The sequence below is a fragment of the Harpegnathos saltator genome, unplaced genomic scaffold, assembly GCF_003227715.2.
Source record: "Harpegnathos saltator strain DR-91 unplaced genomic scaffold, Hsal_v8.6 scaffold182, whole genome shotgun sequence".
NCBI classification, from domain to species: Eukaryota; Metazoa; Arthropoda; class Insecta; order Hymenoptera; family Formicidae; genus Harpegnathos; species Harpegnathos saltator.
The window spans coordinates 1,007,776-1,024,035 of NW_020229964.1; the positions used below are offsets into that span (position 1 = coordinate 1,007,776).

Sequence of the window (16,260 nt, forward strand, 5' to 3'; positions counted from 1 at the left end):
TGTCACTTTTTTTTTAATGACTTTCGGAACGCATCCTGACTCAAGAAAGATGAGAACTGCTGCTCCGCCTGCGGAGCATGCTTACACAGTAACTCACAACGAAAGGCGAGAAATGAAATATACGTGATATGACATAAGTACGTCAACAATCATTGCGTTCAGCGGAGAAAACCGCTCAGTGAGCGTTTAGTGACTAAATAAATACGATTTCACTTAAAATTTAATATACATACCTGTTGAATACCTTGCAAAAGACGCATTCCCATTTTAATAACTTGCACTATGTATCTATCCCTCTGTTGCTGATTTTTCAAAATGTAAGAATTGGGTGCGTTCACAACACTCAACGGTTGAGCAACTGTTGAATAATTTGTCAACGTTATTGGTCTGAATGTAAGGATCTAACAGTAAGGACCAATAGTCACTAATCGCTCATTGAGTGGTTTTCTTCCGCTAAACGCAATGATTGTTGACATACTTATGTTATACCATGTATATTTCATCTCTCGCTTTTCGTTGTGAATTACTGCGCAGGCGTGTTCCGCAGGCGGAGCAGTGACTCTCATTCTTCTCGAGTCGGGATACGTTCCGAAAACTGCAAGAAAACGGGCACATACTTTTATTTCCGCGACCATACAGCATCTGAAGATAAACTTAAGACGGTTTTAAATATAAGATCCGACTATGAATACCGGCCCAAATGTCAACGCTTTAAATCCGCAGAAGGGCGGCAGAATAAGTCAAATTTAAATTGTGATTTTGATTGTATGAAATCTAAAATCCAGAACATCTTTGATCACCTAATATTTGTAATAAAGTAGGATGTGACTATTTTAGATATTATTATTAAATATACACAAAGAATTAATTATTTACAATGTAATTATCTTTATTTTATGACATATGTGCTTTTCAAATAATGAAAATATTAAACTATTGCTATCATATTTACGCTGTCAATGAAAATTAAAAATTGTCATCATATCATGATAAGAAACATTCATATTCGTCAGACAATAGAAATATTAAATCATAAAATTACATTGTCAAAATAAATCTTGTAAAATAAATTTTGTATATCATAGTTTCAACAGTTATGATCACAGATATAACTACACACACACACACACACACACACGCACACGTACGCACACACACACACACGCACGCACACACACACACGCACGCACACACACACACGCACACACACGTACACACACGTACACACATATACATGTATATCAGATATTTGTAACATCTATACCGAATATGAAATATCTGTATTTAGGATTTACAGAAGTAAATGTTGAGGAATCTAAAACAATAGAATTTCGTCTATGAATTAGCCCATTTTTATAGGCAAAAACTTCCATTTCTTTATCAAAATAAATATAAAAACTAATTATTTTTATATGAGCTATATTTTTATGTGAACTGCATATATATTTTTTTTATTTATTTATATGTATCTTATACTAACACACTTTTCACGTCAAGCATAATTTATTTCGCTAATATTTACCTTAGTAACTTATCTATTATGCTGTTTATATGTGCAATTACCCCTTCATCGAATAAATTCGATTACATTCTGCAATGAAAAATTCGACATCTGATTGTAAATTTTGATTTGGCAGACTTTTGACTCCAATCAGGCCTCAGTAAAGTTATTTTCACATCAGTCAATGTGTCTCATAGAAATAATATTCATTCTGCCTAGCAACTAAGGGTTGTTTGTTATTACAACACATAATCCAATTCATATCTTATATATTGATTCTTTGGGTCGTTCATGATGCGTGGATAACCAGCTACGAGAGCATCCTGACCTCCGATGTAAAGGGAATTATAAATCTTCCAATAAACGTCGCGTACTTTACGAGCTGGGTGAAACAAACCCTGCGAGAAAGCAATATAAAACAGTAATGAATAACATATTTTTAATATGTGTCGAAAACAAGACAACGTTACGTAATTATTCGCCACATAATTCAATCAGTTACGTACTTGCAGTGTATACTGTAAAATCTTAATCGGTCCAAGCGCAACGCGCAATCCGTCTACAGCATCCATGAACGCTTGTACTAAATGCGGTGACGTCTCGAAAACGTTAGGCCACACGTGATTCAGCAAATGTATTAACGCGTCTTCACATCCAAAACATAATGCCATGCTACGATCATGGCTAATCAGCGCATGCAGTCTGCCTATGTACTAAGTCCCTGATGAATTATGAAATCGATTAGAAATAATGTGCAATTTTGTCCTAATCCTAAAGCATAATTCTTATTTATAGTATAATGACGTATAACAGCAATCAAATTAATATAATTAATCAATATATTAATTCGGGCAACTCACCTGTCCATAAGCGCATCTTCCAACAATGGACTAACAGCATAAATATAATCTTTACCCATCTCGCCAATATACTCGAATAAGAATGACAAAGATTTCAACACGCCGTTCTGTACGTTTAATTCAGGTACTCTGTATTCGTTCATCAATGCAGGTAAAACGGTAAAAGGACTACAAGTCTCAGCAACAATAGCTATGGCGACTGTGGTACAAACACGATTTTGACGTTCTTGGACTTTTAAGTTGTTCAGAAGTGTCGCCAAGACATCGTGCGGTCTATTTGTGAGGAGTAGAAAATATAATATATAAGATATAAATGCACGCTCATATATACATTATATATATAGAAAAAGTATGGAATTAATTAATTCAACTTACCCAATAGCTTTGGCAATATAACCAAAAGTATTCACTGTTGCTCTCCTAATAGCCTTCTTATGTGCCTTCAATAACTCTAACAATTCAAAACATATCCTCATCCACTCTCGAGCGGAAACGTACTCAGGACCTCGATCTGCGATTCTGCCCACGAGATCAATACAATTTTCTTGCACCTGTAAGATTAATAATATGTTAAATTTAGCAAATACAATAAAACATGGCAATAATATATATATATCGTTTTAATTCAAAAAATAAACTTCAAACTTTTCTTAACCTCTTAATTGCCAATTTAAGAAAAAGGGTCCAGACTACCAAAAATGAAAAGTTATCGAAAATAGTTGAAACCTTATATCTGTAAGTTTTTAGGAATGCTGAATGCGAATTTTCTATGAAAATATCAAAGTTCAAAATTGCGGCTTCAATATGCAAAAAAAAAAGAAGTAGAAAATTCACATATTTTTTAACAATCACTAGTTGAAAGTAGCTGAAACCTTACATATGGAAGTTTTTAGGGATGCTGATTACGAATTTCCTAAGAAGCCACCGAAATTCAGAATAGTGACTTCACCACAGCAGAGTAAATAGAAAACATCATTTTATAGTGAAAATAATGTAAAATTGTCAAGGTATATAGGAGTCTTTTCATGTGTTTATGGATTTCTCATTCAAATAGCGGTATGTTGCATCAAAATATTATACGAAAATAAGTTTGGAGAAGCCAAAAATTGTCCTCCCAGCAGTATATAGAATATAGAAGTACAGGATATGCAGGATATATAACCATATATTCTTTAGAAACAAAATCTTGCAAAACAGGCTCCGAGATCATAGTTAGTATATCTAGTAATGTCTTCAGTTATTTTTGTTGGTCTAAGCACTTGTAATTTTTGGTGTATCAAAATATTATAAGACAAAAAATTTAAAGAAAATATCGAAAAAATAGTTACATTTTAGCTGCAACATTTTTTGTCAGAAGTAAAATTTGTTAAAATTGGCAAATGATCATGTTCAGCGTTCCCAACAATATACAAAAATACATTAGTTTATTATTCAAAACACTTGTGGTCTCTGACATAGTTCAATACAACATGACAGATTTTCAAAAAATTGTAAAAATGGCTTTGTTATAAAATAGCAATATCTTTCTTCAGAAGCAAAATTTTACAAAAGTGACGGGATTGTGCTTAGCATACACGGAAACATATAAAAACACATTTTTTTGTCATCTAAAATATTTCTGGGCGCTGGTATTCTCAAATGTTCTGTGACAAAGATTTATCTTTTCCTGACTGTGAAAAATCCAAAATGATAAAGATCTTTGTCATTGGCAGTTAAAGGATTAAGCGGCGATACAATTTACATAAAGTTATAGTACACAAAAAATGGATCTTCACCTTTTCGTGCCTGTTCTTCAAGATTGGTGTCAGTCTTGGCAATAAGTCCTTGATGGGTGGCGTCATCTTTGTCATTCCTATGACATTTACAATAGCTTTCAGGGCTCCTAAAATGCTACCTAGTACTTCTGGATATTCTTCGCCTAAATACTCGTACAAAACGACTCCTAAATGTCCCATTAATTTTTCCTAAAAATATTGTATTTATCATAAATTCATTCTAAATTATAAAAATCATCAAATGAGAAAACGTCATCTATAATGTTTATCTTACTTCTTGACAAGTCTTCATAACCACGGCGATGCGTGAAATAAGATCTGCAGCTTGTTGTCTAACTTTCGCAGATTTGTTATTCAATCTCCACAATATCGTACCGCATATCTGTGGAAGATACGCCTTCACTCTTTTACCTAGTGTGTTCACGATTGTACCAAAACCATTGAGCATCACGACATCCTACAAAAAAGAAATTAGTTTTAAGTTCTTTGTTCTCTGTTTACATAGTCCATAATCAATTTGTCTTTATGTAATCGTTTAATTAATTTTACGATTTATTATATAATGTTTATCAGGCTTAACAAACCTCAGTTGTTTGTTCCTGGAAAGCGTACAAAATGCCGTCAATAAGCTGCTCTTCTAAACGAGAATCAACATCTGCCGCTCCTAAGTTACCCATAATTTTCTCAATAGTCTCCATCACCATTTTTCTATACTGTTCATTTTCATCTTTCAAATCATCCACTACTCTATTGATGATTTCTGAAGCGCCTACTTTATTAGCTATTTCGACTGTGGTATCTACAAGCTGCAAAATAATTAAGTTTATTTTACATTTCGTTGTATATATTTTGTTAACAAAATTATACATATTTATATATGACCTGATGTGTGTATGTATATTAGCTACTTTAATTATCAAAGAGATGTTAGAAAACTTCATAACTTAAAATATATACTATATAAAATAAATATATATTATACAAAAAAAAAGTTAAACAATTTGTTACTATACTTAAAATTGTTTTATTGTGTTTCATGTACTTGTCACGCATCTCAATAATTTATGGATTACCTGTCTATAATTTCTGCGATCCAAAGCCATACGATGATTCCAAAAGTGTTTAAAAAAATGAGGCAGGATTTCATCCTTTATATATTGAGCTTCCACACCATCTGTTGCACAGCATTGCTTAACCACCTGTTTAGAAAATTTAGTTTATAAAGATTACTAAGATTTCTAAAATAATATATGAAAGAATATACAAGTCTCATTTTAAATAAATATCCAGGTAAATAACAGAAAAATATGAAAGATACTAAGAAACGTTTCAGACAAAAATTGTATGATTACAAAGGGGAAATAAAACAACTATATCATTTTGTTTATAGATGGCACCGTTTTCGAGATATTTACTGTGTGTGTATGTGTGTGTGTGATCATTACTTTTTTTTAAATGAAAACACCAATTATTTATTATATTATCTTTTTCTACCAATTAATTTTAACAATTTTTGTTTGAAACATTTTTTTATTTGTCTAATACTTTTTGAGATATTCAAGAAAAATTTGATAACTTTTTAAATATTTAATTTACAAGATCTCGCTAACTATTTGTCAGAAGAGAAAGTGGTGCTAGACTTTTTTACTTTATTTGGTTTCAAGAATATATCGTTGCAATAGCACCCTGACTTTTTGTTAATTTGATGATTTTGAAATTTCCAAAAGTCGATAAGTTAATAAAAATTAGGGCACTATTGTAACAATATTTCTTGAGACTAAATAGAGTAAAAAAGCCTAGTATTATTTTTTCTTTTGACAAATAGTTAGCAAGATATCGTAAGTTAAATGTTGAAAAAGTTACCAAGTTTTCCTTAAATATCTCAAAAAATATTAGACAAATAAAAAATGTTTCAGACAAAATTCAAATTAATTGGTAGAAAAGAATGATATGAAAAGGATGATATGATAAAAAAATTGGGATTTCCACTTAAGAAAAGTAATGACCAGTGAATATCTCGAAATCGTCATTTGTAAATAAAATGATATAGCTGTTTTATGTTTCCTTTTGAAACTATACAACTTTTGTCTGAAACGTTTCTTGGTATCTTTCATATTTTTCGAGATTTTTGCCTGGCTCATTTAAAATGGGACACTCTGTATATAAACATTAATTATTATTTTACCTTTAATACGATCTTTTTCATTTCCTCGTCGGGCGACTGGAATTCACGTATAAGGATTAACATTACTTCCCTAGTATAATAATTCGCATATTCTGCGTCCATGAGAGGGATGAGATAACCGATAGCTTTTAGGAACGCTGCTAAACCTTTACCTCTATGTGTGCGGATACCTTTCCACAGAGGTTTCAATACTGAGTCGAAACTTTCGATACCGTATGGCGTTGCAGCTTCGGCCAACGCAGCAATGGCTAACGCAGTGATGGTTCGCACTTTCTGCTGTTCATCCACTAGACCTATAATTTTTTATCTCATAATTACTTTCCGCAGGAAAAAGTAAAACTAATAGTAAGTGTAATAAACATATGGAAGAAATGATAAATTTAATTGCAAGAAGATATTTGTTAATTTGTTTACCATGTTCTATTATCTCCACTAAACTCTTTAAATGTGGCAAAATTGCGCAACCCATTAGAATAGCTATTTGTTGCACGATCTTGATGCCAGTGTGTCTAGCTTGCCAGGATTTCTTACTGCGACAAACAGCTTTTAAGAACGGAAGTAACGATGGGATTCCAAGAGCGGACGCAACAACAGCGAATGCTCTGGCCGTCGTGTTACGTACGTATTCGTCGATGTTATCAATGTCTGGTCTCATCGTAGAAATCATTGTCGCCAATCCTGCAGCTTTGGCCAAATTGGAAATGATTTCTCTGCCTTCAACACGGGCATAATAGTCTTCATCGATCAGCAAAGGCTCGATAACTACTAAAATCTAAATATTGATGATAGATAAATAAGATGATAAAATTAAATTAAATATTACCAACAGGAAGTGGCACACGAAGCAAGATTGATAATTTTCTTAACTAGACATTGGGAAAAATAAGATTAAGTAAAAGCTATAATGTAACAATAATTACCTTGTGCACGTATGGTCGTACCAAATCATCGAGCTTATAGAGAATGCGATCGATAACTTTTACGAGTAAATGACGTTCCTGATCCTCGAGAGTGGGTGACATAAGAAGTGGAAGGATTTGATTGAAAAGTAGACCAGCGCCGAATTCTCTCGCCTTGTCGGTGATTTGTCTCAAAGCAGCTTTACGCATAGGAGGTGTGCCGTTTTTAATTTTCAGCAGCAACTTCATGATCTTCCTCTCTTTCTGCTCTTCGGGACTAAGTGTCTCCTCGTCCACGTCTACTAGAAGTTTGTCGAAATACTGCGCATCTTCCGGTTTCATAAACGGCAAATTACCCTTGGGTTGATTATCCACGTACTTGGCGTTCTTATCTTCGGTTTGAATGAAGAAACCTTGAGGTGTGCCGGCGATAGGAGTCGGTGTTGCGGTGAGTTTCCTGGCAGGTGTACGAATAGGTACATATCCTAGGAAAAAGTATAGATATTTTTATGCGCCACGGTATGTAGCAACGAGTTGATGATAAAAGATAGAGAATCGCACACGAATTGTCGTCGAAGGCTGACATGTGGTGACCGACCTCTTCGCGAGCCCGGATACGCACGATCTAATACGTAGTATTAGATACGTAGTGCGTAACAATATCTTATATAGATGGTACAAAATATATTTCTTCAAATATTCTTTAGGACATTACGGTATCTCTAAACATTCTAAAAATTAAAGCGCTTGCTAATAGTTAAATTCTAACTCCTCAACCGTTAATATTTCAGAACATTAATCTCTCATTTCTATGTGTCTTACCTGTTGGCGGTTGAAGAATTTTGTAGCCGGGTGGAAATAGAGCGTCCAATTCGTCATCGGACAGCGGTCTGTTTCGTTCGTCTATTTCACGTTCCCAACGATAAGCTTGTAGCTGCTCTGGCGTCATAGACATTAAATGTCCCGGTGTAGGAGTAGCCAGACCCATCGCCTTCGGTCCTGTTGGCGTTACTGCGCTAGGCGTTAAAATAGACGTTTGATGAGGGGTTGTAAGTGGTGTTGCTGGGGTTTGTGGTGTCATCGAGCCTGGCGTTTGATTCGATGGTGTCTCGTCCCATCTACTTCGTCGTTTGCTGGCCGAAGGTGTTGGAGTTTCTTGTATCAAGTCACCGGCTACACGATCGGTTCTCGGAGTCTCCGCCCAGCCACTGCTATGACCGGGAGTCTCTGAAATGTTAGTAATATGTTCATATATATATTCTTATAAAATATCTTAAATCTTAAAAACAATAAAAAATTATGAAATAAATCAGTTGCTTTATAGTTACACAAAATATGTAACTTTTATATAACGGAAGTTTTATAAAAAATGAAGCTGTATAATTTTTTTTATAAAATATTGAGCAAAAATTATATAACTTCACCTCGTTCAGTTTTTGGGGTTTCATCCCAGCGATTCCGTCGACTCGACACAACTTTCTCATGTGAGGGTGTTTCTCTGCCTGGAGTTGCAGCTCCTGGCGTTGCGTGTGCTGGTGTGGCGTCCCACATTCTCGTACTGACTCCGGGAGTCGCTCCAGGAGTTTCTCCTCCTTTGCCATGACCTGGAGTTTCGTCCCACCTAATAGCGGCTGGTGTTACCTAGGAAATAATTGTACAAAGAAATATTATAAAGAATAAGGAAAAATAAATTAGATATATAATTGAATTTCTTAAATCTTATTAAACATGTGTGAATGTACATGTGGTTTAAAGCATTGTAGCATTCTATTATACATTTTATCTGAAATAATTTAAATTAAGTTTGTAATTATTTTAGATTCTATCCTGTAATGTTTTAACATGTTTCAACAAATTAATATGGTTCTCTACATAACTTTTACAAACAATTAAATGTATAAATATATCAAACATACATCTGCATTATCCCACGAGGTTGGTGTTGCTGCAGTACCAGATAGCTTTTTCTGAACTGGAGTATCATCTATCTGATCCCAGCGTCCTCTCTTCCTTGGTGCTAGTTTAGGTTCACCATTGGCTTTTAGAGTGCCATCTTTAACCTTTTCTGCTAATCTTTTCCTCAACTATATAAAAATACAAAATAACTTTATTAATTATTAACTTTATTTTGTGAAGCTCTGATTTTGCAGTTTAAATAAAATAAACATTTAAGTAAAAGATATATCATAAATCCTGGTATATATTCATGTAAAATTTTTCTATATTTTTCTCTTTACATAATATTCTTACGATATATTTACAATTTAACTTACCTCTGTTTCCTCGCCTTTGAGCATTTGTTCTCGCATAATTTCAGTGTATGTCCTAGAACCAACATCAGGAGTCTTGCCACCTATTGAACAGATGTGTCGATTATAGTTATTGAATTATCACTAATATATTATTACTTATTGTTACTGATAATTTTCTGTTATAATTAATTATTATTAATATATTTAATCATGTAACACAATTGTTTATATCCAAATAAAAATTTTTATTAAATTTTTCAACATGATTTATAACTTATAAAAATACTTTATAAAAATAATTTATAAAAATGTACCAACCTTCTGCAAAAGGATCAACACGTTCAGGAGAAATAATCATTCGCCGCCTTTTTTGCCTATATTCATCTTCTCTGTCAGCTATGGTTGGCCGTCGTCTGTCAGCAAATGGATCATAGTCTTTTTCCTCTTCTCTGTCAGTTAGGGTGGGTATCCGTCTGTCCGCAAATGGGTCATAATCCTTGTCAACAGAAGAAGTTAATTTGTATAAACAATCATTAATAAGAAGTGACTTCCAATTATACATAAATGCAATAGAATTAAAATATCCATTAAAAATATCCAGAGATGTTATATTTAATTCAAAATACCTCGATTTCATCGTTTGCTGCAATTGAAGTAACATAGCCATCGTATTTATTGTTACTGCTATCATAAATGTCTTGGTCATAGAAACCAGTTTTTCCTAGTCCAACTTGATCCTTTTCAGATACTGTATTTAAAATTTCCTTCTTCTTCAATTGAATCTCTTTTATTTGTGCCTCGATATCTGCAATAATATACATATTGTTAAAATTAAATAAATTTTAACAGCTATATGAAAAAGGTTATGCTAGCATGTCAAATAAAATGAAAACTTTCGTTAATTTTTAATGCTTATTCAATTTTGTAAGATTGTTAATATTATATTCATATACATAAAGAAAGATATAAAATAAAATTAATTAAAAAATAATAATAAACATGAGAAGAACCTTCGTGGGTCCTCGGAATGGACTCCATCGTGGGAACGCACTATCGTAGAAGGATAATGGAAGATTCACACTGCGTTTGACGTTTGATGTTATATTTGCCTTGAAAGCTGCTTACATTATTTTGTTAGTAGTATAATTAAATTGTCATTGAATGTTAAATTATATGGATTTTATTTCTCATATAGTCATATAGGGGATTAAAAATCTATTCTTTATTAGTAGGTCATACTACTGAAAAATTAAGATCCGTCGGATTCGTCGATGAGTCGTACTACGATATCGATTTTCGGGTAAAAGTGTCTTATAGCAGAACTGCCTGCTTCTTCCAACCACTTCCAATAGAACAATGGGTGCATTCAGTACTACAACCGCTCACTGAGCGCTCAATGAGCTTTTACATTTGATTGGTATATTCCTTTAGATTTAAAAACACCAATCAGATGCAAGAGCTCACTTAGCACTCAGTGAGCGGTGTAGTACTGAATGCACCCATTGGCTGCATTTAGCAGACTCAACAGTTGGACAACATTACTAGATTTTCCACTGAATCTCGCTCCTGATTGGTAAATACTTCTGGGTCTATGAAGAATCTAAAAGAATGCTCCAATCACAGACAATAATCACTAAGCGCTCTCTGATCACTTTGTTCTACCAGAGAGGAAGCTGAGAGCGGCTAACACGGCGTTTTCGACGACACCAATTTTTCGCACTGGAAATGGGCGCCATCTGCATCCATTTTGAGAGGAGAACTACGATGCTACATCCACTTTTAGGTCTTGGTGGTAAAATCTGCATGTGGTGGAAGTCCGTGTTACATCCACTTTCAGGAGGTTTATGTCCGTGCTGCAACCATAGTTACTATCTCTATGTCAGACAATAGGCCTGTTCGTTTTGTCTGCACTGCTGAACTGGTGTTAAATGTTATTTATTATCATTGAATATTAGATAAAAAGTAGAAGAGTTATTGTCTGCAGCGGATAATCTAACATTTAATAAGAACGAGACCAAATTCGCATGAGATGAAATTCCACTCTTTAACTCTACCATGACCTTTAATTATTCTCCGAAAACGGCGTTACAACAACTTTGACATTCTGTATAATTAGTTGCTAACATATTTTCATAATCGTACACATTCCTTTTTAATTAACATAAAGTTAACAAATATCCGATGCTTCGACAGAATAATTTTCTTTATTTTCAGTAATCAATAAGTAGTAAATCAATGTCGCGTATAGTTGAAAGGCCTCCTCGTATTCCCCTCGTTGTCCCGGAACTTTCGAGAAAAGAAAAGATGCCCAAGGACAAGTCTCTCTTGCTTCAACCGCCGCCGAGGCCCGCAATGTTTACATCGCGCCGATTGTGTTGATCGGCTCGCGAGCGACGACACTTTTTGCCCTTCGTTTGACGTTTGGCGAATTTTCCGGGAATAAGAAGTCGGAATTTCGCGCTCGGCATTCACGATCCGTCATCATCCGACTAGTAATCATAGACACTTTATGAATCTGCAATTACTCTCGTCAATCTCTGTCTTTCTATCTATTTATTGCGTTGTTGTATATATTACAGTTAAAGTGATAAATCCAGTCACTATGCATAATAACCGGTTATTATGCATAATAACCAACAGCTTTGGTTAATTTGATAAATTATTCATATTTTTGTAATTAACCGTTTTTGTAAATACACCGTATATATAAAGAGAGAATTTACAAGTACATTTTATTATAATAAAAATGCTGTCATATATGTATTAAACAAGTTTTAGTTCGATATAGTTTATGGTGCAGCTGCGCCAAGATTCTTTGTATTAAATATTTTTTATTGCATTGTTATAATAATTAATTTGTTACAATAACAAGTAAAATAACCATATAACTCAGTGTTCTAATAAATAATGATAAATTTTACTTGTTAAAATTTATGTTATGGACATTTTTTGTAGCTAGGTTTTCTTGAATATTTTGAATAACATAACCTTTAAAAAGATATTTTTTTTAAATATTGGACACTATTAACAAACGTGTTAAATTTTTATAACACGATATAATTTTTACTTTTAAAAGTTTATGTACATATATATCTTACAAAATAAATAATTTGATAAGTTTTACTTATAAAAACTTATGTTATATACATAATATTTAAAAAGATATTTTTTTAAATATTGGACACTATTAACAAACGTGTTAAATTTTTATAACACGATATAATTTTTACTTTTAAAAGTTTATGTACATATATTATAAAAACTTATGTTATGTACATAATATATATCTTAAAAAAGAAAATATAATTTGAAATTTCTAAAAATATTAAATTAAGTATACAATAATCATATATATATGTTAGGTTTCTCAGTTGGCGTTACTGTTTTAATATATCACTTCTTTTGTACAGTAGAAAAGTGTTGCAGAGTTTTATTATAGTTATAAGTTTTACTTGTAAAACCTTATGTACACATATATACAGTAAAAAAAATTATTTGATACTTCTAAAAATAACACAATATGTGTTGCGCTTGTACTTGGCGCCTTTTTTACCTTTTTAAAAAGGTTGGAATACTCCGTGCCCACGGTGTTATTCATAGCGACGCATTCATACTTTCCCTGATCTGTTACATCGGATTCGATAATCTGCAAGGCACCTGAAACATAAAATGTGATATTCTCGAACAGCGTTCCTCTCAGGATTTTCTTGTCCAAAGAAAGATCAATGATGCGATCGCAGATCTCGTGTATATCATGTCAATAGAGATAGTTTGAATTCGACGTAATATGATTCTGGGAACAGACGTAAATAAATATTGTGAAGTTTGAAGCGAGTCTTTCACAGGCATGCTTTGAAAACACTAGTTGTTTTCATTTTCAGCTAACGGACGACGCAGGCATCAACACTGATCGGCAAGGTCAGCGACTGGTGGGGGGTAACCGTGACTACCCGAATGTTTGTTTTTGTACGTTTATGTATGACTCCGTGATTGCGGAAACGACATTGCGCCTCGGGCCGACGAACGACGATACCGACGGTAGTCCCTGGAATCCTGTTACTTGCGCGAGTGTTAGAGTTAGAGTCAGTGTCGTCGCCAGTGCTACGATGGAGTATCCGGGGGTGCTGCGTCGGAGACCAGAAGGAGGACGTCGGATCGAGAAGTCAGGATGGAGAGAGGACTCGGAGCGCGCCGAGAGACGTAGCCGAGGACAGCGATACATCATGTATGGTATTCGAGGTACCTTGAGTTATTATTATTACGCATTATTATTTTTCTGATTTTAACGGACCTTACTCGAAGTAAGGACATACCCGAGTCGAAATTAGATTAGCATTCATAGTTTATATTTTGAAAAATGATAAAATAGCTTGAGATTTGATTATTCGTTAACCTAATTTCACGTAACATGAGTTCTACTTTTATTTTCTCATAAAATATGAATGTCTATTCAAGCTTGCTGAGGCAAGCTAAGGTTCATGAATACAAATTTTTAATTATGTTCTCAATGAAAAATTGCACATAATTTAAAAAACTATGAATAATGATCTTAGAATCTGTTATAAATTTTACAAGTGTTGATTTTTATTCGTCTAATAATGCTCAGATTGCTGTTTTCGTTTAGAATCTGCTAGAATGTCCGTTTTTCATTCTTGTTTATCTTTCTTATTGTACCGAATCTGAATTAAAATCTCTATTAGTGAAACAGCATTATTAGACATAACCGTTGTCTTTTTGCAGCTTCAGCTCTTTTGAGAGCTATAATTCTCATCATTCTCATTAGAAAAAAGAAAAGAAAAGAAAGAGAAGAAAAAAGGAAAAGAGAACTTTAAGAATGATGAGAATAAAAAGTGTTTTTCATCTCCCCATTTCCTCTAATCCTTATATGATTATTTAATCCTTATATATTTATCTCATGCGCAGTTCTAACAAAGGCAGTTCTATTTACGTTTTTATCTTTGTTCTCTTTATTGCGCTGTTAAGCGAATATATAATCAAAATCAACAAAAATTGCTCATTTAAATTAAGAATATAAGGATTAAGTACATATACATTATCGAAATAAACGAGTATTAAATAACTGCGGAATACGTCGCTGTTGAAGACTCATCATGGGCGAGACTGCGAGAGTAGCCAGATGTAACGTTCAGGTAGGACAAAGCTTGTTCACTATTGCGCATCTAGATATTCTGCATTGATTTTTCAAATTGGATGCAATTTGCAGGATCAATGTAGAATTAATATTTCGACTCGGGAAAGATTTTTTTTTATCAAACCTGAAAAATGAGAACGGACTGTCATTGCACTTGGACAATCTTCTGACACTGATTTCTGGTATTGATCGATATTCGATTTTCGGTACTGATTTACTCTTTCATTTCTTTACAAGAAAAAAAATTGATACGACTCGTTCATTTATCCGCGTTAATTTGATGAATAAATTAAATATTGATCGGTCTTCAATTTTCGGTACTGACTGATTCTTTAATTTCTTTATAACAGAATAAAAATTGAATACGAATCGTTCTTTTATCCGACTTAATTCGTTGAGTAAATTAGTGGGATAAGTACCTGCCAGATGAAAACAACTTGTCATTGCACTTGGACAATTTTCTTGACATTGATTTATGGTATTGATCAATCTTCGGTGTTCGGTACTGATTTATTTTCTCATTTTTTTATAAGACAAAAAAAAATTGATACGAATCGTTCGTTTATCCGAGTTAATTTGTTGAATAAGATTAGAGGGGTAAGTACCTGAAAAATAAGAACAAATTGCCATTGCACGTGGGCAATTTTTTGACACTGATTTATGATATTAATCGATATTCGATTTTCGGTACTGATTTACTCTTTCATTTCTCTATAAGAAAAAAAAGTTCTTACGAATTGTTCATTTATCCGCGTTAATTTGATGAATAAGTTAAATATTGATCGGTCTTCAATTTTCGGTACTGACTGATTCTCTAATTTCTTTATAAGAGAATAAAAATTGATACGAATCGTTCTTTTATCCGACTTAATTTGTTGAATAACTTAGTGGGGTAAGTTCCTGCAAGATGAAAACAATTTGTCATTGCACTTAGACAATTTTCTAACGCTGATTTATAGAATTAATCAATATCCGGTTTTCGGTACTGATTTAGTCTTTGATATCTCTATAAAAGAAAAAGAGATTGATACAAATTGTTCATTTATCCGCGTTAATTTGATGAAAAAATTAGATATTGAACGGTCTACGATTTTCGGTACTGATTTATTTTCTCATTGTTTTATAAGACAAAAATTGATACGAATCGTTTGTTTATCCGAGTTAATTTGTTGAATAAGATTAGAGGGGTAAGTACCTGAGAAATGAGAACAAATTGTCATTGCACTAGGACAATTTTTTGGCACTGATTTATGGTATTAATCGATATTCGATTTTTGATACTGATTTACTCTTTCATTTCTCAATAAGAAACGAAAATTCATACGAGTAGTTCATTTATCCGCGTGAATTTTATGAATAAATTAAATATTGATCGGTCTTCAATTTTCGGTACTGACTGATTCTTTAATTTTTTTATAACAGAATAAAAATTAAGTATGGATCGTTCTTTTATCCGACTTAATTTGTTGAGTAAATTAGTAGAATAAGTACCTGCCAGATGAAAACAACTTGTCATTGCACTTGGACAATTTTCTTGACATTGATTTATGGTATTGATCAGTCTTCGGTGTTCGGTACTGATTTATTTTCTCATTTTTTTATAAGACAAAAAAAATTGATACGAATCGTTCGTTTA

General features: G+C 33.1%; 1 protein-coding gene across 1 annotated transcript; it reads right to left on the reverse strand.

Annotated features, from left to right (window-relative positions):
* Positions 1–1,441: 1,441 nt before the first annotated feature.
* Positions 1,442–10,824, reverse strand: LOC105191224 (splicing factor 3B subunit 1). The gene is given in 19 exon segments (XM_011154476.3): positions 1,442–1,899; positions 2,008–2,191; positions 2,193–2,222; positions 2,362–2,634; positions 2,737–2,912; positions 4,137–4,325; positions 4,411–4,593; positions 4,721–4,942; positions 5,210–5,335; positions 6,322–6,614; positions 6,736–7,093; positions 7,242–7,705; positions 8,043–8,447; positions 8,645–8,861; positions 9,137–9,304; positions 9,494–9,573; positions 9,791–9,968; positions 10,099–10,277; positions 10,483–10,824. Coding segments are annotated over 19 exon segments (3,912 nt in total). The 5' UTR covers positions 10,511–10,824; the 3' UTR covers positions 1,442–1,740.
* Positions 10,825–16,260: the final 5,436 nt, after the last annotated feature.